This window comes from Dendronephthya gigantea, unplaced genomic scaffold, assembly GCF_004324835.1.
Source record: "Dendronephthya gigantea isolate DGI-Jeju-01 unplaced genomic scaffold, DenGig_1.0 000007F, whole genome shotgun sequence".
In the NCBI taxonomy this organism is placed as follows: Eukaryota; Metazoa; Cnidaria; class Anthozoa; order Malacalcyonacea; family Nephtheidae; genus Dendronephthya; species Dendronephthya gigantea.
Window position 1 is genome coordinate 3,272,286 of NW_021163017.1, and position 25,063 is coordinate 3,297,348.

At 37.8% G+C, this 25,063-nt stretch overlaps 2 protein-coding genes across 2 annotated transcripts; one reads left to right on the top strand and one right to left on the bottom strand.

The window, feature by feature from the left end:
* The first annotated feature begins 1,535 nt into the window (after window positions 1-1,535).
* Window positions 1,536-5,735, top strand: LOC114517217 (uncharacterized protein K02A2.6-like). The gene has a single exon (XM_028536874.1). The coding sequence runs from the start codon at window positions 1,536-1,538 to the stop codon at window positions 5,733-5,735; it is 4,200 nt and encodes a 1,399-aa protein (XP_028392675.1).
* Window positions 5,736-16,038: 10,303 nt separating this feature from the next.
* On the bottom strand, window positions 16,039-18,696 carry LOC114516963 (phospholipase D LarSicTox-alphaIB2bii-like). Its single transcript, XM_028536589.1, has 4 exons — window positions 18,517-18,696; window positions 17,751-17,958; window positions 16,651-16,956; window positions 16,039-16,352 (listed from the first exon to the last, which is right to left on the bottom strand). Exons 1-4 carry the CDS (start codon window positions 18,639-18,641, stop codon window positions 16,092-16,094), a joined length of 900 nt encoding a protein of 299 aa, XP_028392390.1. The 5' UTR covers window positions 18,642-18,696; the 3' UTR covers window positions 16,039-16,091.
* Between the last annotated feature and the right edge of the window lie 6,367 nt (window positions 18,697-25,063).

Consider the following 25,063-nt stretch of genomic DNA (forward strand, 5'->3'; position numbering starts at 1 on the left):
GCATAATAATAATGATAAATAATTTATTCGGGCGCACGGAATACCAAGATCATATCCTAATTGGTTATTATTGTATTCTGTGCTCTCGAACCATCGAAAAACCACACGAAAGATATTTGGTAACCGGGAAGACGAAATTTAACGCTTGTTGGCTCTTCCACAGTTGCCATTTAATGTTTTAGACTTTTAGAGACATCACTTTACATTTGTCGACAGTGTCTCGATAAACTAAGGAAACGATCCGCTCTTCTTGCTCAACATAACCTCATTATGAGCGAACTTAAAGAGGCATGCGAAGAAGGACAACTCAAAAGCCGACAAGTCCTCGAAGAAGAAGAACCGAGCAACAAACAGCCATGTATTACACCGCCAAATTTGCCCAGCGCATCCCAGACATTCACAAAGGCTACGAAATCAGTTGCTAGTACACGTGAACTGGTCAGTGCGCTGCCAGAATTCAGGCGCGGATCTAGTCAGAATCTGACCACGGTCAGATTTTTCCGATCCAGAATTTTCCCATCTGCAATCTAATATTTACACATTATTTAAAAGTACATATTAATTCTTTGAATCACACCAAAATTAAGGAAATATATGTCTAAAACAAATAATGTGAGCAATATCTTTCGTAATCGTTGTCATATTATTACCAATTCCTGCTAAAAGTGGGAACGAATTCCCAATTATTATTCCTTGTTTCATATTATGATTGTTCAGTTAACACTGAACTATAAAATTCGCCAAAAGCTTGCCGAATTGTACCGAGTATGTTCGGAAGCTAGTCGTGCATTCGAAGCTGCGATCACAGCAACTAGTTGACGGCTATCTTTAAAATAGGGAATGGGGAATGCGGGAATGGGGGAATGCGGGAATGGGGGAATGCGGGAATGGGGGAATGCGGGAATGGGGGAATGCGGGAATGGGGGAATGGGGAATGCGGGAATGGGGGAATGCGGGAATGCGGGAATGGGGAATGCGGAATGCGGGAATGGGGAATGCGGGAATGGGGAATGCGGGAATGGGGAATAAGGGAATGGGGGAATAAAGGAATGGGGGAATAAGGGAATGGGGGAATAAGGGAATGGGGGAATAAGGAATGGGGGAATAAGGGAATAAGGGAATGGGGGAATAAGGGAATGGGGGGATAAGGGAATAAAGGAATGGGGGAATAAGGGAATGCGGGAATGGGGGAATAAGGGAATAAGGGAATGCAGGAATAAGGGAACACAGGAATGGGGGAATAAGGGAATGAGAGAATAAGGGAATAGAGGAATGCAGGAATTGGGGAATATAAGAGAATGCGGGAATAAGGGAATGCAGGAATAAGGGAACACAAGAATGGGGGAATAAGGGAATGGGGTGAAACCGGTGAACGAGTTACGAGTGAGTGGGGGAACCAGGTGTAGTGTCCAGGACTTTGGGGGAGCTGGGGGAGTTAAGATGGCGTCTGTTGTAACTAACATAACGTGTATTTACTAAGCCAATAAAAGGCCGTTTGTTGAAGTATTTCATTGGCGACGAGGATAAAGAAAATAATGACAACGAATTTACCGGACTTTCCACCGTTTGATACGGAATCAGAGCCAACCTCATTGGGAATCCAGTGGAAAAAGTGGATTTTACGATTAGAAAACTTGTTTGTCGCGCTAGATATCAAAAGCAAGGTTCGACAAAAAGCTTTACTTCTGCACTATGGGGGTGCAAAACTATCTGATATATATTACACCCTAGCTTCGGAGGATGATCAAGAGTATGAACACGTGAAAGCAAAACTAGATGCACATTTCGAGCCAAAGGTAAATGTAACTTTCGAAACGTATAATTTTCGGCAACTGGCGCAGGAACAAGACGAGCCAATTGACAAATTTGTCACGCGGTTGCGAGAAGCCGCTGACCGTTGTAATTTCCATGATAAAGATAGAGAAATAAAAGATCAAATAGTTCAAAAATGTTTTTCGGAACGTTTGCGCAGAAAAGCCCTGAGAGAGGACTCCACACTCACCAATTTGTTGAGTGCAGCAAGGGCCATAGAAATAGCGGATGTACAAGCCAAAGCCATGGAGAACACTTCAGTTATGAAAGTGAGTCAACACTTAAAAAATGATAAAGTCCAGGAAGGACATTCACAATTAACAAAGAAAGGAGAACAACAAGAGCAGAATAATAACCGAAAGAAGGTATGTTTTAATTGTGGGGGTGTGTGGCCACATCCAGGTGGTAGAAAGTCGTGTCCAGCATGGGGAGTGGATTGCCGGAAATGTGGGAAAAAAAATCATTATGCAAGAAAATGCAATTCAGTGAAAAACATAAACAATCTTAAAGATGACTCCAGTGATAGTGACGAGGAGAATGAATATCAAGTATCGGCTGTGAAGAAGCTCAGAGAGAGTCAGAATAAGGTAACAGCTAAAGTTAATGATGTTACACTGAAATTTCAGATAGATTCAGGAGCAGATGTTAATATAATTGACGAGGACAGTTTTGGTCAGTTGAAAGGGCAGGTCTCCTTAAAACAGACCAGAGCTAAACTTTTTGCATATAACTCAACCAAACCCCTTCCTTTGTTGGGCAAGTTTACAGCAATGGTAGCCACAAAAAAGCGGTATGATGTGGCAGACTTTTATGTTGTGAAGGGCTCAAAGTCATCAGGATGCCTGCTAGCATCTCCATCAGCTGTACGTCTTGGCATATTACATATAGTTAATCAAGTGGCATCAAAGCGCCAGTTTGTACCAAAACCAAAAGGAAAGGCAACGTCTTCTGGCAGAGAAAAGCAAACACTCACAACAAATACGCAACGGAAATTGGATAAACTCATCCATAGCTACGAGGACATCTTTCATGGAATCGGAAAATTGAAGGGAGTAAAGGTGAAACTTCACATTGATGAAAGTGTGAAACCGGTGGCACAAAGGCATAGACGAGTTCCCTTTCACTTAAGAGATAAAGTGGAAGCGGAAGTTACGCGTTTAGAAAAAGCCGGGATCATTGAAAAAGTCAATTCCGCGACGGATTGGATCTCACCTATAGTGATATCTCCAAAGAAAGATTCAAATGAAATCAGATTGTGTGTGGACATGGTTGAACCTAATCGGGCGATCAAAAGAACAAGACATGTCATCCCAACAGTGGAAGAATTACGACAAGATCTTAACGGAGCTAAGATATTTTCAAAGTTAGATTTGGCTAATGGATTTCACCAGCTAGAGCTAGACGAAGAAAGCAGAGAGATAACAACGTTCTCCACTCACCTAGGTCTGAGACGATATTGTCGACTCAATTTCGGAACTAATTCAGCACCGGAACTTTTTCACGAGGAAGTAAGGAAGACTCTGAGTGGAATACCTGGAGTTAAGAACATACACGATGATATCCTAGTTTTTGGGTCAGATGAAGATGACCATTATCGAGCGTTAAGTGCAACATTTCAACGACTTAAGGACGTTGGTTTAACGCTTAAGCGAAGCAAGTGTGAGTTCGGGAAAACTTCTATTGCGTTTTTCGGACTTGTTTTTTCCAGTAAGGGCATCAGTCCCGATCCAGCAAAGGTGGAAGCTCTTCAACACCTTTCATCACCTACTAACCAAGGAGAGTTGCGGTCCTTTCTGGGCATGGCTAATTACTCGGCACAGTTTATCTACAACTACGCGACCGTGGCGGCTCCTGTACGTAATTTGACCAGAAAGAACACGCGTTGGACATGGACAGACGAACACGAAAAGTCGTTCAGAGCGATAAAAGATAGCTTGCGAACAACAGCTCTACTCAGTTATTATGACCCAAAGCTAAGAACAGAGGTTGTCTGTGATGGCTCACCGGTTGGCATCAGCGCTATGCTTGTTCAATATGATTACGACACACAGGAACCTCGGGTTATTACATATAACAGTAGATCTCTGACGGATGTGGAGAGACGCTATGGACAGATCGAGCGAGAATCCTTGGCTGTACAATATGGTTGCCTTAGGAATGAAATCTATTTGCTTGGTCGGGATTTTGAAGTAGTTACGGACCATAAACCGTTAGTTAGCCTCTACAACAATCCACGCCGACCAGGTCCCTTTCGGGTTGAGAGGATGCGACTAAAGTTACAGGGATTCCGCTTTAAAGTTGTCTACAGGCCAGGCAAACTAAATCCTGCTGATTACACATCGCGACACCCTTTACCACTAAATCGATGTCCAAAAGAACAGCTGAAGGAGTCGATGGAATTGGAAGCACACGTAAATTGGGTTATTAAAACCGACGTGCCACCATCTATAAAATTACAAGAAATTCAACTAGCGACTCGCCGTGACCCAATTCTCCATGATTTATACGAAGCTATTAAGAATAAGAAGCCCCTAGAAGATAAGAAATTCAAACATTTCAAGGGTGTAGCAGAAGAGTTGTCTCTTGCGGATGGAGTAATTTTGCGAAGTAACAAAATTGTAATACCACAATCGTTGCAAAAGATCGTTGTTAAAATTGCACACGAGGGTCATCAGGGCCTCGTTAAAACAAAACAATTTTTGCGATCAAGAGTATGGTTTCCCAAAATGGATGAAATAGTTTCTTCGGTTGTTGGTCCCTGTATTGCGTGCCAAGCGACAGTAAACACTCCGTCACAAGAGCCAGTCAAGTCTACGCGGCTTCCAAATGCACCATGGGAATGTTTAGCAGTTGATTACTATGGACCACTGCCGTCAGGAGACTACGTGCTGGTAGTAATTGACGAATATTCTAGATTCGCTGAACTTGATTTTACCACTTCAACATCAGCTAACGCAACAATTCCAAAGTTGGATCGCATTTTCTCATCGTACGGAATTCCACTGCAATTGAAGAGTGATAACGGAGCTCCATTTAACTCCAAAGCGTTCAGCGATTACTGCAAATTTATGGGTGTTCAGCATAACACTATCACACCATTACATCCACGAGCAAATGGCTTGGTGGAGAATTTTAACAGGATGATTCACAAAGTAGTACGTACTTCGTCAATTGAGCGGAAATGTTGGAAGCAAGAGCTATTCAAGTTCCTTCGCAATTACTGGGCGACGCCTCATATTACCACGGGCAAATGCCCTGCTGATTTGTTGTTTCAAACCCGGACATATCGAGTCCGCTTACCCGAACTATCAAAGTTTCAGAATGACGATAGCGATACACGGGCAAGGGATGCAACGAAGAAATTAAGAGCTAAACAATACGCCGATCGAAAGTCTTACGTCAAAACGTCACCTATCCAAATCGGGGATTTAGTCCTGGTAAGAAATGAAAAGAAAGGAAAATTACAACCAGTATATGATCCTCGACCATACACCGTGACACAAAAGAAGGGAACGATGGTGGAAGCGTCAAGAAACAACCCAAGGCATGTGATCACCCGTAATACATGCTTCTTTAAGCGTCTAAAACTACCCAATATTGAGTCAGCAGCTGGGAAAAGAGGGATGGACGACGAGAATATAGATGATGATTGTGATGGGTTTGAGAATAATGAACTGGACCCAAATTATAGTGAAGGGGATGACGACGAGAACGGAGATCAGCAAAACGAGGAAGACTGGGAAGATGAATTGCGTAATGCAGACAACATCGGTGAAATGGATAATGATCAAGAGGCAGAAGGAGGAGCAAATGAGGAGGAGTTGCATACGGACGAAGAAGATCAGATGGCAGGCAGACGTCCTCAACGACAACGAAAAGTGCCAAGAAGATATGAAGAGTACGAGATGGGTGATGAGTATTAGACACTAAATTTTAGTCGTCACTGTTTGGACGACTAGTGAACCTTAGAATATAGTCTGATTTAGGTTGTTGAGTTGTGGACAGCATTTGGGCACAGGACCCTTTAATTGTTATTGTTAGATAAACAACTAGTTACTATGACTGTTGGCTACTGAAAGTTTGGGAGGGATGTAGTGTCCAGGACTTTGGGGGAGCTGGGGGAGTTAAGATGGCGTCTGTTGTAACTAACATAACGTGTATTTACTAAGCCAATAAAAGGCCGTTTGTTGAAGTATTTCACCAGGGAATGGGAGAACAGAGGGATGGGGGGAACCAGGGAACAGGGTAAAGGTATAACTATGGACTCATTGAGCAGCTAAACTAATAGTAACAGTCTTGAGCCTGAAAGGAACAATTGTTAGTATATAGTATAGGCGTGTATACAATATTATGGCTCTCTACAAATATATTTATTGTTATTAATGCCAACCTGGCAAGTGTTAATTGTTATTGTGAAACTCAGGCACTCTTGTATTAGATTTTAGTCATTTTACCAAAGTGAAAAATCAAAATATACTTGCCTTTCAGTAAAAATTAAAACTGTAAATAAGATAATGGTATTGTTGTGTGCTAGTGTGTTCATTTAGTTGGCATGCAAAATTTCATTTCAATAGTGATATCTATTCAAAATATAATGACAAATGCAACAGCTAGAACATATGTTATATGGGAATAACATTGCTCAAGAAACTGTTCTGTGTATATAATTTTCATGCATGTTTGCATTTGCTTTCAACAAAATCTATGAATGAACCCACTGACCCTTAACTAATTAAGGACAGTCATCCTTTATTAGCGAGTTTGGGGCTGAAGAGAAAAGGGTATAGGGTAACTGCATGAAAATGAAGTGTTATTAACAATATAAATCCTTTCATCATTAAAATCTGAAACCAGGCATGAATCAACTAGCTGTACAATCCTAAATCATTATGCATCAAGTGACTGACATCAGCAATATATAGTCAACATATTGGCTCTTTCCCAATCAGCATACAAAGCTTAAAATCTTATAAAATCTTTAATGAATCTCAGTCATTCCTTGGTAGGAAGTCTCAGGCCTATATATAGCTAGTTATATAAAAACATTATATCAGAAAATATATAATCAAATATATAATCAAGTAGGGCATTTAGATATTTATTGTAGTACAGGAAGTATTTATATGTATTCATATAAATATCATAAAAAGGTAATATACATACATAGTATTCAGTATTGCAATGTTTGCATGCCAAATTATTTACATAATTACCAAGTTATTCACAAAATGCACATTGTTGTTTCACTGTAACCAAAAATGTTTCTTTCAACAAAATATATTCATCATAATTATATGTTTCCCAAAAAGTTTGTTGTCTAAAATCAGTGGAGTAAAACACTCTAAATATACTACTAATTTTGAGAAAGCTATAGAGTTAAATAATATATAGGGAAAATACTTTCTGATATAATGTTTTCATATAACTAGCTATAGGCCTGAAACTTCCTACCAAGGACTGACTGAGACTCATTAAGATTTTATAAGATTTTAAGCCAATATGTTGACTATATATTGCTGATGTCAGTACACTTGATGTATAATGAATTAATGATTTAGGATTGTACAGCTAGTTCATGGCCTGGTTCAGATTTAATGATGAAAGGATTTATATTGTTAATAACACTTCATCATTTTCATGCAGTTACCCTACCCTTTTCCTTCAGCCCCCAACCCGCTAATAAAGGATGACAGTCCTTAGTTAAGGGTCAGTGGGTTCATTTATAGATTTTGTTGAAAGCAAATGCAAACATGCATCGAAATTATATACACAGAGCAGTTTCTTGCCAACTAAATGAACACACTAGCACACAACAATACCATTATCTTAATTATAGTTTTAATTTTTACTGAAAGGCAAGTATATTTTGATTTTTCACTTTGGTAAAATCTAATACAAGAGTGCCTGAGTTTCACAATAACAATTAACACTTAATTGCTAGGTTGGCATTTAATAATAACAATAATTGTCAATAAATATATTTGCAAGTAGCATCCTAGATGCAGAGAGCCATAATACTGTATACACGCCTAATATATACTAACAATTGTTCCTTTCAGGCTCAAGACTGTTACTATTAGTTTAGCTGCTCAATGAGTCCATAGTTCCACCTTTATCCTGTTCCCTGGTTCCCTCATCCCCCTGTTTCCCCATTCCCCGGTTCCCCCACTCACTTGTTCACCGGTCACCCCATTCCCTTATTGCCCCATTCCTGCATTCCCGCATTCCCCCATTCCCGCATTCCCATTCCCGCATTCCCCCATTCCCGCATTCCCATTCCCGCATTCCCCCATTCCCCCATTCCCCCATTCCCCCATTCCCGCATTCCCCCATTCCCGCATTCCCCATTCCCGCATTCCCTTCTTGCATTCCCCCATTCCCGCATTCCCCCATTCCCGCATTCCCCATCCCCCCAATTCCCCCATTCCCGCATTCCCGCATTCCCCCATTCCCGCATTCCCCCATTCCCGCATTCCCCCATTCCTGCATTCCTGCATTCCCGCATTCCCGCATTCCCCCATTCCCGCATTCCCCATTCCCGCATTCCCGCATTCCCCCATTCCCGCATTCCCGCATTCCCCCATTCCCGCATTCCCGCATTCCCCCATTCCCGCATTCCCGCATTCCCCCATTCCCGCATTCCCGCATTCCCCCATTCCCGCATTCCCGCATTCCCCCATTCCCGCATTCCCCCATTCCCGCATTCCCCCATTCCCGCATTCCCGCATTCCCCCATTCCCGCATTCCCGCATTCCCGCATTCCCCCATAACCCCATTCCCGCATTCCCGCATTCCCCCATTCCCCATTCCCCCATTCCCGCATTCCCCCATTCCCCCATTCCCCATTCCCCATTCCCGCATTCCCCCATTCCCGCATTCCCCCATTCCCGCATTCCCCCATTCCCGTATTCCCCCATTCCCCCATTCCCGCATTCCCCCATGACCCCATCCCCGCATTCCCGCATTCCCGCATTCCCCCCTTCCCGCATTCCCCCATTCCCGCATTCCCGCATTCCCCCACTCCCGCATTCCCGCATTCCCCATTCCCGCATTCCCCATTCCCTATTTTAAAGATAGCCACTAGTTGACACGGTCGGTGTGCAGATTATTGCGCAATTGTTACTAAATATAGTAACGTTCGGACACGGTGCAGTGTAGCAAACCAATCACAGGGCAAGCTTTTGCCACGTGAGCCACGGTGCGACACGGTGCGACACGGTGGCCTGTTTTTGATTGCGCAATAAGCATGATAAACAATAAAGTTCGACACTTCTCGACTTCGAACTCGGATATAGTTATACATAACACGTTAAATTGCTCTGTTCGCTGCATCCTGGCTGATTCAGGCTGAATCGAATGCATTAATACATGAATCCGTCGAAATTTCTCAAAAGCAAAGCTAAGCGAACATATTTCAGGGGAAATATCGCTCTTCAGGCTACAACATGATGGAATTATTACTAAAGAAAGGCTTTGCTCGCTCGCGTTATACAATCGCAACGACAATTTTTAAACTGCTATTTCCCAAGAGACTAATACTGAAAATCTTTACTTAATGTTCTTGTAAGGTAAGACTTTTAGGTTTTAAATCGAACAATAGTGAGACGCTCTCCTTTATACGGAAAAACGGCCAGACCGGTTCAGTTGTATTTCGGTACAGACAGATTACTGGTATTTTAAAGTGTTTCAGGAACTCTGCATTCAAGTATATCGTTATTTACATCTGCCTAGCACGGGAAATGCAGTTTCACCGCTATATTCTTAACAAAAAACTCTATTTCAATTTAAAATATGACCAGTCTGACCTTTTTGGCCGCTGGGAGCGCCCTATGATACAAATTTGCATTTACGCTGTTGTCTGTGAATAATTTGTGTATGCAAATTTCACGTTATGTTGAGTGTGAATGAAATATCGGTAAATACCTTACCCAAAATTTTGAAAATGGTTTTGTGGTTTTATGAAAGTACAGGGATTGTTTCAGAGGGTCCATAGCCCCTTCGCCATTCGCTTCCCCCCCCCGGCCGGAAAATTTTTAGTCCTATATGCCCAACTCCCCCCGTCGACCGGAAAATTTTTAGTCCCATATGACACGGTCAGATTTTCGGCTGGATCCGCGCCTGGAATTGTTGGAAATACCAACTCCAATTTCACATTCAACCCCAGCTGTTTGCTCAGCATACAACTCTTTTAAATTAAATGTAGAGCGCACATGCAGTCCGCAAGGCAGTTTGCCAACAGTGAACACTGAACATCTGTATCGTAACTGTGCTTCGTCGACGCTATGTTTTGTTTTCATAACAAACAGTGTAAAATTAGTATATTTCCAAAAATAATTGATTCAAAATATTTAGCGACTAAACGTTCGCTCGTGTTAATAATTTTTTGACTCGTGTTCACTCGTGTTCATGATTTTTAGACTCGTGTTCGCTCGTGCTTATGATTCTTGGACTCGTTTTCGCTCGTGTTCATGATTTTTGACTTGTGTTCATATTTCTGGAGTCGTGTTCTGATTCGTGTTCATCCGTGTTCATTCGTGTTCTGACTCGTGTGGTGTTTCAGCAAACGAGAATAACACATGCAAGATTTAAAATTATTTTAGTGCCGCATACGCAACACCGTCGAGGGAAACGATCAAAAGAAACATAAAATCGAACACGATAGGCCATACGAACCTCTCAGTACTGCGGACAAATCGCACCTAATTTGTAGCGCAACCTGAAATGTAAAGACTGCCGTACACTCATATTAAAAGGGGCTCTCGTTATAATAAATATACTCAAACAGAACGGATGAGCAGATCAGCGAAAATAAACAAAGGTGATAGAGCCGTACTACATGAGCTAGACTGGTGGAGTAAAACGTTTTGTAACAACTAGTCGCAAGTCCTTAATGTAATAATGGTCCGTCCAGCGAGTCCTAGAGTAAAAACGCTCAGGAAGCCCCCAAACAAATTGATAAATATACTTTTTCCGCTGGTCGCACTTGTGGAATATCGGGTTGTTGCCGTTTAACAGCCGGTACAGAAGGAATATCTAATAGCACTGCCGCTGGAGGCGGAACATCAGCCGGTGCTTAACGTGCTGCCATTCTCGTGTGCTGTAGCCCAACAGTGATGAAGTAATTTCGGTTTTTCTCTAATCGACCGGCTTTCCACTTTCTGCTGCGTTCTAGCTTGTTTGTGACAGTTTACACGAGGCGTCGCCCTTAAGTACCTCTGGGGCACGTGACCACCAGTGCTATCGTTATCTCTTCCCCTGAAGGTCTCATTTTACCTATTTCCTCTTCCGGTAAAGATTTTGAATTCTTCCCAGATAATGAGAATGCCTTCAAAATATCGAAACAGAACAAATAATCTGAATAACCGAGCGCTAAACGTCAGAAGTAATGACAATGTTGTTTTCGATTATTAAATTCATGCAGAGATTGCAGTCACTCTAAAGTGATATTTGTTATATCGAAACTGCGAACGAAATAAAATGTTTCATTGTTAAAAGTATAATGCATCCAAATAATAACCGTACCAGCTGTTTTTCGCTCACATGATGTCTAATATCATGCAGGATATTGTGAACACAATATAATAATTATGCTTATTATAAGCACACCATTCATTCAATCATGAATAATGTGAAATAACTATAACATCATAGAGACTATAATTCGTATTATATGCAGGAAAAATCAAGCAAATCGCTTATACAATACTTCTAGTCCACTACCTATACCGAATAATGTGAAAATTGCATTTCAGCTGACATCGTAAACACCAATTACAAAAGAGAAGCACCACGTAGAAACACCACGTAAGTATTTAATACTGCTTAAAAAAGCAGTATTAAATACTTACATTAATTATTGCATGCATAATACATAATACATAACGTAATAATACATGCTTATTATTTGCGAGACAACAGCAGGACAACTGGAATTACTGCATTCCGTAAATGGTTCGATGTTTAAAACCTTTGAACATGCACAAATCAATGTCCATACTCAAAACAATTATAAAATTGATTACGTCAATGATGTTTTCCATTACCATTGGCAATCTCTGATCTTGCTGGTACTCTTGGGATGGTTACAGTCGGTAGATGGAAAAGATGCAAAAACACCAGTACGGTCATGCAGTGGTTTGCCTCCAGTCACCGTCTATGATTTCTCCTTGTTCATTTGGGCGATCTAGGGACCCAACAGTAGCGTATATCGAGGGACATTTCCTCAACAGAAACTTGCAAAGTCGCAGGGCTGCGTGCATAATAAGAACTGTATTTTTTTGGCTTAATGCTAAGTGTGGTATGAAACGCTCATGGCATTTTCACTAAGTGTGGCATTTCCACTAACTCTACGAGCTCTGGATAGTTGAACATTCGTTGCTTCCCTGTCAAACCTCTTTGGGGACATGGCTTCGCCGGAGATTAAGAATTACACCTGTAGTCAGGCCCGATTGCGCCAAAGTCGTTCTCAATGGACGGTGAACTATAGACGTTCGACCGTTATGTCACTTATGCGCATGCGCGACAAGCAACTTGTTTGTACTTCAATGGAAACGTCAGCAAATTACTATAAAACTGTCATTTCGTAAACTCTTTTGTAATTTTAAAGGTCTGTTCACACGACCAAATTTGTTGGATCCAATTCACTTCTGATGGATGTTTTATAGTTTTTTTTCTTGTAAGTATATGAAGTGCACATAAATGGCTATGAAATTGTTCGTCGGGATAGAAACACAAACGGTAGATATGGGGGAGGTGTTTGTTTCTATATTCGCAGCTGTATTAATTTTTCAGTTCGCTACGACTTGTCATTTGATGAATTGGAAAATTTGTGCATTTTAATCAACAAACCTAAATCCAAGCCTTTTATCGTAGCATTCTAGTACAGACCACCAAATTCGACTCTGGCTAAGTTTCATTTGTTTGAATCTCTATTAGAGATAATTGACGCCACGAGTATTGGGTGACTTGGACTGAGATTTGAGCTCTACTGTCTTGGATCATAGTTCAAGACTGCTCATGGATACTGCTGAATTATACAATCTTTCTCAATTGATAAATGAACCGACTCGGATTACAAGTCATTCTACTACAATAATTGACCACATTTTTACAAACGCTCCTGATAAAGTTGCTTGCTCTGGTGTCTCTCACGTGAATATAAGCGATCACAGTCTCATCTACGCCTTTCGAAAGCTGTCTGTAGGCTCATCTAGCGGAGGCAACTCCACATACCATCTGCAGGTATAGGTGCTCTAAAACGTATAAGGCCTTTTGTTTCTCATTCCACACGGAATATCTGTTCTTGGCTGGAATAGTCTTGCATCTCAGCGCAAAATTGCCAAAGCTATACTATGGTATATAAATCACTAAATGGTCTTGCACCAGATTATCTTTCCAGAATGTTTATTGATCCCAGTAGAATAACAAATTTCACGTTGAGAGACACCAATCGCAAACTAGCAGTGCAATCGCTGTTGCAATGATAAGATTTTTTATGAAATTTGAATAATTTTTGGTACACTTTCTGACTGCATCTACAAAATTTATAATTTCGCTTAAGTCCCTGGTACATACATTAAGGAAAACAGGAAATTTTTACCCCTTGTTTTCACACTAATTTTGGTTTAATATTGCTATATTCTGACGTGTTTGATATAATTATATGACATTATTATACAGGGTGTCCCAAAAAAAAAAAAAACTATTGAAATCACCCATAACAATGCCATTGTTAGAGTTTGAATGCCTAAGCACTTTGTTGGGCCCACAAGTGTATAAATTAGGGTTGCCATAAGCATTTTTATGCATGCATATGATGCAGTCAAATTTGCTTGTTCGCAAAAATGATATTTATTAACAATATTTACCATTTACAAATATGGATAACAATATTTAAATTTGCATTTCAAGGACCATGACCTTCGACATGTCCCCTTTCTCTAGCAACACAAAGCATTTAGCATTTTATAAGATGCATTAAATCCCCAGAGGCTGAAATTCGTAAACACGGCATTCAAATTTTAACAATGAATGATTTCAATAGTTTTCGTTTTTTTTGGGACACCCAGTAGTTAGATTACCCCTGAGGTGCATGTAGGCATAAGTCAATTATATTTAGATCAGTTGTATCTCGTATAATCGATTATGTAGTGTTGTCGTAGAATAACAACACGTACTATGTGTATGGTCTCAGTTATTAGGCATTTGGTAATATGCCAGTGATAGCCACGCCGAGCTCAGAAATAGTGCGAATTTGTAGACATATATAAGTTCGTTATAGCTCACTCGAAGCTGGGGACAGGTTATTCCAGGTGAGGAGGATTGTTACGCAAAGCTTTATTGTGTTTAGAGATATGCATATAAAAATAGCTGCAAAAATAGGAATATCAATAGCATGACAGGGATTAGTGAATGATTTTAATCGCTTTTCCCTTTCATGTATGACATATCGTGGGATTAAATAATAAGGTGAAAATATTTATAATCCTTTCAGAACTAATACCTGGATAAACAGTCTTAAGTCTTCACTTATCTTAATGGTTGCATTTTTATAAAAAGTGTGCGTGCTGTAGGCCATTCAAGTTCTTATGTCAATCAATTGTGTTAAAAATGTTGCTCGGTCAAGCATGTAATAGATTACGTCATCAAAAGTTCAATTCGATAAAATAAGAGTGAAAATAGTTTAAGTTGAAAGATATTGTTCACAGACGTATTGTTTGTAAATTTTACTAGTTGTTGATGATAAACATTTTAAGTTGTGAGCATTTTTAAGTATTGATCGATTGAGCAGAAGACCAACTCGACTAGTGCGACAACGCCTTTATTAAACAAACAAGATATGAGAGCTGGAACGAGCTTCTAAGACCAACCCACATTTCTAACTTACAACGCTAATTGGTTGGATAAGAATCAGCCACTCTGGTTGATGACGTCTGCAAGTTTCCTCAACCGTTACAATAAAAGGGCGTGCACAACACCTCAACCTTCAGTGGACTAGCGGAGTAAAAAGCATGTGAAACGTTAGGAAGCTCAACCTTACAGGACAGACAACCAAGACAAGAACTCGAAAACGTCGAAGATCAGAAGATCAAGTGAAGAGTAGAGAATCCAGAAAAGAAACTGAACATTAATGAACATTAGTTAACAATTGTTAAAAGATCTCCTACCTCGCGTAGAAAAGTCATATAACAACATGTTAATTCTTTTCGTAAATTCAGTTCTGAATGCAACAGTTTTATTGGATAATTCCTTTTTATCTGAATTAAATTCACGGCACTAATGGAAAACAGGTATCCTTGTATCATAACTTGTATAAATATATATATATATATATATATATATATATATATATATATATATATATATATATATATATATATATATATACGCAAATTTGGATCTGCGCGTGTGCATAACCGTTTTATCTTAATTGCGTGTTATATATATATATATATATATATATATATATATAATATTATATATATATATATATATATATATATATAATATATATATATATATATATATATATATTTATATATATATATATATATATATATATATATAATAATTATGTGTGTGTGTTCGTTTTTCTTGTATTTTACTTCATGTTGTAAATCCTGATTAGTCTACCGTGATTAAATAAAAGTTTCAGTCAGTCAGTCAGCAGAAAATCCACTGAAGCCAATGCATTACTGCTTTATCAATAACTGACAATATTTCATGCGTCAGAAGAGAATTGGATCCCACAAAATTGGATCGTGTGAACAGACCTTAAAAAAGCGTTTCATAAACTTTGTGCAAAATATAACGAAAAGAAACAAGAGAGGATGATTATGATTATTTTTGTACCGAATGATGGAAGCATTAGTTATAATCTACTCCATAATACATTAAAAGACTTTTGAGTCATTTCAAAATACATGCAAGTTAGGTCAGGAATAATATAAGAAGGTCAGGAAATTGTGTACTTATTTTGAAATATCGAGGGGTTGCTGCATGCATGCATTTCTAGTCTTTGTATGCGCGGATTATGCGCTGATGTGATCATAAACACATGCTAATTTTGCAATAGAACAATGCAATTAGAAACATGTTTAGACAGACAATAACCAATCAACAATTCATCATATTATTGCATGTGTAAGCTCAAATTTATTTTTCTGCAGATTGCAATACTACAAACTAGAAATAACACTACAACTTTTCTAAAATTACCATGGTGACTATACCGTTTCGTCAGAAACGCCATTTGCTTAAGCTTGCTAAAGTTCGGTTAGTTAAAAACGGCGAAATGGATTGTCGTTCAAAGTCGCGAGCCTGACTCTATCTTCTCCGGCACCTCTCTCCCTGTTGTATTGGTTAATCGCTTTGTTCACACGACCAGGGTAGTTTGCGATGACACCATCCAAATGAATTTTAAGATACTTCACTGCCGTCGACTGCTTATCCAAGGTCCATGCGTACACCTTGCTGAAGAAATTCCCGCTATCTCTGTATTCAACTTCTTTTTTAAGTTCGTCCAATTTCAAATCTGCAATCTATTCCGGAAAATAAAAGAAAATATTTGGTCACAATGCCTAGCATGTAGCTGGTTTGCACTATTAAAGCTTCTGTGAACGAACTATTTGACTGAAAAATTAGCTAGTGACCTTTGTCATCGGTCTTGACAGTGCAAATCGACCTTTACAGTACCATTGTTTGTAATATTAGAGATTCAATTATAATGGCAGAAGTATACAGGTTTAAGCTATAACGTATGCGCTCCTTAAATAGGACTTTGTATTCTGCGCACATATTTCGCTATTACGCATATAATTATGTATGCAATTGACTAACAAAGTTAGTGACTCCACTACTAAGCCAGGCTTGACCAGGTTGAACTCCAACTTCTTTTAGCGCTTGTTCTAGCTGCTGCGGTTCTTTCTCGTTATCCCAGCTAATTTCCCAGCCAACGTTCGCGAGAATCTCCGGGTTGCTCTGAAGGCTCGTTATCACAGAGCGGATAAATTCTTTGAGCGATAAGTTTGGCACGCTGACGATCACTTTCATCTTGGTTGGATTGTTTAGATACAATGGCTTGAGAATAATTTCAGCAAATTTCGTCCCAGCATTAGCTAACTTGTTTTTGGCTAAACGCGTTAGCTGCAAAACAATCATAAAATCTTTATTTGTTTTGATAAAATAAATTATGCTCCACGGATGTCCCGAAACAAGTGTTTCGGATTCATTCATAACAACTTCTAAAGAAATGAAGCTAATAATCTGCGTGATACAACTTTTATATGATAGAGCCAGACGGATAACATTGGTTTTATAGCCTTTAGGTTTAAGGCTAACTGGATATTTCTGGATTAGCCTGAAATACGCAAAACTGATCTGCATATATTAATATTACTCGAGCCTAGGAAAGTGAGTATAAAGGCGGATTAGGCTAACTTATATTTCAATAAATTTTAGTTAGAGTTTTGAAGGGATAAATATCGTTCGTTAGATATGTCACATGTAGTATAATACTAACGTTCAAAATTATGCAAAAATTTAATAGACCTTTAAAAACCTCGCCTAAATTAAAATAATCAAGTACGGAATTGCGACTGATCGTTTCGCAGTTTTATAGCATGATGAATGGTTTACAAAAAGTATATAATTATTGTGCCTTTTCTTTAATTTTGGTAACTTTTGCTTTGAGAAGTTAAATATATATACGCAGTGCTTTCCTAATATTTACGTTAAACAATAGTAATGAAGAAAAAAGCACCTGCCTTAATTGTTGTTGTTATACTCTTTCTTATGCCCGATGATTTTATTTGTCAAGAGGATAAATTTTCCCAAATCGGTCACAAAAACTGTCTGCTTAAGTTTCTCATTGTTAACTTATTAGATTTGAAGAATTAACAATTGCGAAGTGTAATCAATTCTATAGCTTTTAAGCGTACCTTACAATCGAACATAACCAAGACAAGATTGGAGTTGAATTTCGAACTAGAAGGCACTGTTCTATCTCTAAGGGCATTGATGAAATTTTCAACGTAAGCCCAGCGTTCACAATCTCGCCCGGCATCGCAAGGTGTTCCATGGTAAGTGTGCTTAGGTCTACCATCTTTAAAGAAGGTCACATCTGCTTCGAGCGCGTTTGCCCCGTACCTATAAATGGTGTCACAAAATACGTAATAATACTATTAAAAGTTACTAAATTAGACGTATAATAAAAAACACTCAGTAATGCTCTTTTTTCAAAGTTAAATGCATGCATGCGTCGTCTTTCACCTGCATCCCTCGTTATGTTTTTTTATTCTTGGAATATTTAATGAAGATTACATGCCGAGAAACCTATTTGAGTTTATAGACGTTTCGGGTAAGTATTGAAACAACGAATCTTGTTAAAGAGCTATAGTTTAATTCGAGTACAAAGGCATCTTTTCTGTGAGAAGGGGAATCTTCGAATATTGTTTTGATCTAAGCTGAGTTACAATAGTTTTAGGAAATTTCATCACCGCTTACTGCACTTCAAACTCAAGCAATAGATAACTCGGTTGCATATATAATTATATATTCGAAGCCATTGTAATGTAACATTCCAAACTACATTCCGTATTTCTTATCGTTTTCCTGCTCATGTTACTCATATGCATCGCTAGTAAATGCTCAACACATTTTTAATCCCCATAAATAACTAAAATAAGTATAAAACTGTTTCCTTACCCTAACCACGGGTCAATCTGTTTGACTGCGTTAACCATATGGGCTATGTTGTATATAGGCCGATCACATACCACCAGGTCAAGAGTAAGTGAGACCACCAGTACAAAGAATGAATACTGCGACATTTTCTGCTACTAAAGGTACGCTCAGGCAAATCAGCTTGTTTTCACTAGAGTTCTCTTTAACTGAATTGAACACCGCATGAGCAGTTTTTGAGCTTGAGTTATCAGTCGCATCTTATATAGCAATTTCTTCGTCGGCCTTGCGCGCTTATGTGACCTAATATCGGTCGAAAAAAAATATGGAATTTCCCTTGTACGTGTTGATTGCTTGAACTGCGCGCGCATTAGGGACGGAAATAACATTCAGATGATTGTATGGAAATTGTCTTCATATCATAGACTCTTAATCAGTGCCTGCTTCCTTACACGCCCAGAAAATTCCATGCTTCTAAATTTTTACTATTTAACATCCAGGTCAATAAATGCATATAATAAAATGTACGGAAACTTATTTTTTTCTATTTATTCACCTAGATTTTTTAAAGATAACATTTATTGTATGGATTTAGACATTTACGTGCGTAAAGTCTACTTTCTATTTGGTCGTAATTGTTGTAATGGAATGTTGCCGTCCTTGACCATTGAACAGAGACTTATTTGCATACAGAACAAAATAATCACAAGACTATCTCACATTGGTTACATCACATTGCTTACGATAGGCTTTTTAACCGTTCTTTATAAATTATACGCACCTACACGGTGCGTATGTACGCACCTAAATGTCTAAGTCAAGTAGTCAACAAATATATCAACACATGCATATGTTATACCTACACGCACCTAAATGGCTAAATCAACATTATTATTATTATTATTAAACTTTATTTACACACGGTATTCTCAATCAGGATTTTCATGCTGACAAATGACAAGATTATGAATTACAAAATAAGACTACAAAAATATTTACAATGATAAATCAAACTAATACTTAATATACCTGCTTTTCATGAGAGCCGTGTAAGGAATATATACAAGAAATATAATATAATACAAATGTGAATGTAGATTAAAATAATTTGGAACAGCCTGCTTTAAAATTTGATAGGTTATTTGCTAGCCGTAGCCCAATCGGTAGGCTGTTCCATAGCATCGCACCACTATAACTAAAACTATTCTTCAGATAGTTTGTGCGAGGCTTAGGAACAGCCAGCTTACTATTTGTGTTTCTCAACGAATAAGGATTGACACTGTCACGGTTTACAAACATGGAACCCATGTATTGTGGAGCAAGTCCATTGAGTGATTTATAAACCATGACAGCCTTTTGAAACTGGCGTTGGGAAGATAACTTTTTCCAGCCAAGTCTATCGAGTAAGATGTCGGCATTAGTGTCATAGCTTGAAAAGGTCAAAACTCTCGCTGCGCGATTTTGTAGTTTTTGAAGTTTATCTGCCAAGGTTTTATTGCAATTGTCCCAAACTGTACAGCAATAATTGAAATATGGCTGGACAAGGGAATTAAAAATTAAATACAATGTTGCAACTGGGACAAATGAACGAACGAGTTTTAAAGCGCCAATACCAGAAGCAATTTTTTTTGTTAATTCCTTGATCTGTATATTCCAAGATAGATTTTCATCAAGGTGAACTCCTAGAGATTTTGTATGTGAAACCTTGTCTATAGGAATTCCGTCTATTTTAAAACATGGGTCTGATTGGAAAGTAGCTATTCTTTGTCGTGAGCCAATTAGCATAAATTCAGTTTTGGATTGATTCAATGTAAGCCTATTGGCGATAAGCCATTTATTAACATTTTCAAGATCTTGATTAAAGTAATAATCTATATCTTCAATTTTATTGCTTGCAAATGTTAAATTGGTGTCGTCTGCATACATTCGTGCTTGGGAGTGCTCAAGACAATTTGGCAAGTCATTTATATACAATAAAAATAGCAATGGTCCCAAAATAGTTCCCTGTGGAATACCACAAAGTAACGTACGGTTGGTAGAAAGATGGCCATTGACATAACATTTTTGACTGCGGTTACTTAAATAAGACCTAAACCAGTTAGCCACAGCACCCCCAAGACCATATGCTGACAGTTTTGACAACAAAATTCCATGGTCAACTGTATCAAAGGCTTTCTTAAGATCTAGGAAAACGACAGCATTGACCAGTCCTTGGTCAATATTGTAGGCCCAGCTATTAGTAGATTCTAGAAGTGCAGTAACAGTTGAATGCAAACGTCGAAATCCAGACTGGCTATTACATAGTAAATTGTTCTCAGTAAGAAAACCGTAAATTTGATCATAAATAATTCGTTCGAAAACTTTCGCCACAACCGGTATTATCGAAATTGGGCGATAATTATTTAAGTCTCTACGCTCGCCCTGTTTGAATAATGGAATGACTTTTGAGCATTTCCATTCTTCAGGAAAGATACCGGTAATGATAGAGCAGTTAAAAATTACGGCAAGGGATTCCGAAAGCAAGTCAGGACAATGACGAAGAAGCTTGGCAGATATTTTGTCTAGCCCAATTGCTTTGGACTTACAAAGTTTGTTAAGAAGCGAATAAACTGATGATGGGGTTATTGACTTAAACTCTATATTATTGTTACTATTGTGGCAAGTAAGATATTCTAAATACGAGCGATTGTTTTCTTCGTCAGGTATTTTTTCCTTAAGCTTAGGTCCAATAGTAGCAAAATGAGTATTAAACGTCTCAGATAGGTCCGAGGGGTCAGTAATAGAAACCCCGTTTATTTTGATTTCATTTACTCGTGAACTCATCTGTTTTCTTGAGGTCAATTCATTGATGATACCCCAAGTTTTTTTAACATTATTCTCGTTTTCATGAAAAGCGTTCATATAATAGGTTTTCTTAACAAGTTTAATTTCATTGTTTACAGAATTTCGAGCTTTCTTAAAAACAGTCCAATCACAAATATCTTTGGATCGAATAGCTTTTATTTTCAAAACATCTCTTTCATGCATTTGCCTTTTTAATTCAGGCGTGATCCACGGCGCCTTAGAAGATCTTACTCGCCTAGTTCGTAAAGGGGCATGCTTTTCCACTACGTTGTTAAAGGTCGTTTTCCATATACGCCACATATCATTCGGATTATTAAAATCCTTATCACGTCCCAATTCTGTAAAGAAATATCTCGTCGAAAATATTCAGAGTTGAAATTTTTAAGTTTTCTATAACTTATTGTAGAATGGCCTTTGTTGCGTGGACTGATAGAAAGCTTACGGAATGCGTAAATTAAGCTATGATCACTGATACCGACATGAGAAACACCAGAGGAAACAATATTATCTGGTGTATTGGTAAAAATATGATCGATCATAGTTGATGAAGTTTCGGTAATTCGAGTTGGTTCATTTATTAATTGATGTAAACCATAGAGTTCAGTGATGCCAATTAAAGATCTCGAATTGCAATCTAAAGTAGGCGATCCAAGGTCACAATTTAGGTCGCCCAATAGGTAATACTCGACATTTTCTGCGTCAAGCATATCAATAAACGTTTCGAAATGATTAAATTTATCAGTATTCGAATTAGGTGGTCTATACCATGTTGTAACGAGAAAGGGCTTAGAATTTGGTTTTTGAATTTGAATACATAAATTTTCCAAGTCATCGATAAACAGGTCCTTGCGAAGTATAAAATTTACGCAGGAGCGCACATAAAAGCAAACACCTCCATACGTTTTTCCATCGGCACTACTACATGCTCTGTCCCGACGTATAATTTCATATCCAGGTATGTAAACATCGTTATCGCTTATTGTAGAATTAAGCCATGTCTCGTTAATTGCTAGAACATCGATTGGGCTAGTAGCAAGCAAAACTCGCAGCTCATCAATGTGATTTACTATGCTTCTCACATTAAGGGCTGCTAACTTAAACCCGCGTGAGGTAGGAATAACGGATTTGGGAAATTGTCAATCTGAGATAGATTTAGCAAAATCTAAAAAGTTTTGTTGTATATATATATATTATATATATATAATATATAATATATATATAATATATATATATATATATATATATATATATTATATATATATATATATATATATATTATATATATATATATATATATATATATATATATATATATATATATATATATTCGTTATCTTCGAATAAACTAGGTGAGTAAATGGATATTTCTGCCTGCCTTACTATGCATTTATTGATCTAGATGTCAAAGAATAAAAATCTAGAAGGATAAGTGGAAAGCAGTCTTCAGCCTTTATGAGAGCAATATATACAGTAGAATACCCACAACTATAGCTTTAATTAATTAAGCAATTTTTTGGAAGTACTTACAAAACTTTTTAATGAAACATTGTGGCCAAGTGGCCCTTAATATATGGAATTTCCGTTAACGTGTAGCTTATCATCGCTTATGGAAACTGGACTGATTTGCATACAGCAAAACAAAGCTATAGTGACAAGACTATCTCACTTGGATCATTTATTAAAACTGCAAGTTGGATCGTTTTTTAATCAAATAAGAAACAAAGACTCTGATCCCTCTGATATTCTTCTAAAGCCATGCATGCAGTATCTGATGTCCCCTTTTATAACATTAGATATGCTTCCAAAAGGTAATCATTAAAAATCTAAGACCATGCATGCAAGGTTATTTGCATACAGCAAAACAAAATAATCACAAGACTATCTCACATCGGTTACATCACATTGCTTACATATCACAAACGGAAAGTAGGCTTTTTAACCGTTTTTTATATACGCACCTACGCACCTAAATGTCTAAGTCAACACATATATCAATACATGCATATGTTATACCTACACGCACCTAAATGTCTAAATCAACACATATGTTATCTTCGAATAAACTAGGTGAGTGAATGGGAATTTCTGCCCGCTTTACTATGCATTTATATTGATCTAGATGTCAAAGAATAAAAATCTAGAAGTACAAGTGGAAAGCAGCCTTCAGCCTTTATGAAAGTATATACAGTAGAATACCCACAACTATAGCTTTAATTAATTAAGCAATTTTTTGGAAGTACTTACAAAACTTCCTGATGAAACATTGTGGCCAAGTGGCCCTTGATATATGGAATTTCCGTTTACGTGTCGCTTATCATCGCTTATTGAAACTGGACTGATTTGCATACAGCAAAACAAAGCTAAAGTAGTGACAAGACTATATATATCTCACTTGGATCAATTTGGATCGTATGTTAATCAAATAAGAAACAAAGACCCCCTGATATTCTTCTAGAACAAGTATCTGATGTCCACTTTTATAACACTAGACACGCTTCTAAAAGGTAATTATTGCAAATCTAAGACTAAAGTTAAAACAAACTATGGTAAATATACATTTAGGCTCTTTGCTTCTTGGATATGCGAAAGCATACAATCTGACCTTAGTTAAATCGCTTTCCCTTAATAGTTTTAAAAATAACTATAAAGGGTATTTTCTCGTCAATCAGGAATAATAAGTCTTAGACCTGAATGACATGCTAATAGTGAAGGAAAAATTTATTCTCATTTATCTCCACACACAGAAATTTGACCTGTTTTAGCTCAATCCACTTATATTAGTTAAACTTTATGACAACCAGCTCGAAAGCTCTTGCTCTTCCGGTTACCGTTCACTAATAACCTAGTCCAACCTGATAATAATAAATGTGTGTATTTTTCAATATATTTCCACCTATAGTTGTAAAATTTTGCCGAAACAGTGGTGATTAAAATTGAATTGATTTGAATCGACATCGGTTACGTACATCACATTCATCAATTTGTTCACAGCAATTACGACAAATTGAAACTATACGCTTTTTAGGCGTTCTTCATACGCATGCACGTAAGTCTAAATCCACATATATATTATCTTCGAAAAAACTATAAATTTAAGAGTAAATTAAAGAACTAAGTTTTCCTCCCGTTTTAGTAAGCATTTATTGGTCTAAACTGATATAAAAAAATAAAAATCTAGAAGAACAAGTGGAAAGCAGCTTTTACGGAAGTATATAGAATAACAACAACTATAGCTTTGTTAATTAATTCAGCCATTTTTTGCAAGTACTTACAAAACTTCCTGATAAGACGTCGGCTATAAGCGACCCTTAATATGGAACTTCCGTTTATGTCATCATTGATTGTGGAAATTGAGATTGATTTGTAGACAGCAAAAAAAAGCTAAAATAATATGACAAGACTATCTCACTTCGATCATTTATTAAAACTGCAAGTTGGATCGTTTGTTAAGCCTGGTTCACGCTTGTCCTAAGAATCTATGATTCCCATTGTCTGAGGTCACTGGTGTCCAAATTGCTTCGCCTATCGGCAATAATACATAGATCCCCGATTCTTAGGAGCTAGTGTGAATCAGGCCTTAATCAAATAAGTAACAAAGACTTTGATCCCCCTGATATACTTATAGAGTCAGTAGTATCTAATGCATGTACACTGTTATAACACTAGATATGCATCTAAAGGTAATTATTACAAATGTAAGGTTGGAACAAACTATGATAAATATAAA

Coding starts and splice junctions, on each gene's coding strand:
- LOC114517217 (XM_028536874.1), top strand. CDS start 1,536: ATGACAACGAATTTACCGGACTTTCCACCGTTTGATACGGAATCAGAG.
- LOC114516963 (XM_028536589.1), bottom strand. CDS start 18,641: ATGTCGCAGTATTCATTCTTTGTACTGGTGGTCTCACTTACTCTTGAC. Junction 17,959..18,516: donor CAGATTGACCCGTGGTTAGG/GTAAGGAAACAG, acceptor CACCATTTATAG/GTACGGGGCAAACGCGCTCG. Junction 16,353..16,650: donor GTAGTGGAGTCACTAACTTT/GTTAGTCAATTG, acceptor TTTCCGGAATAG/ATTGCAGATTTGAAATTGGA.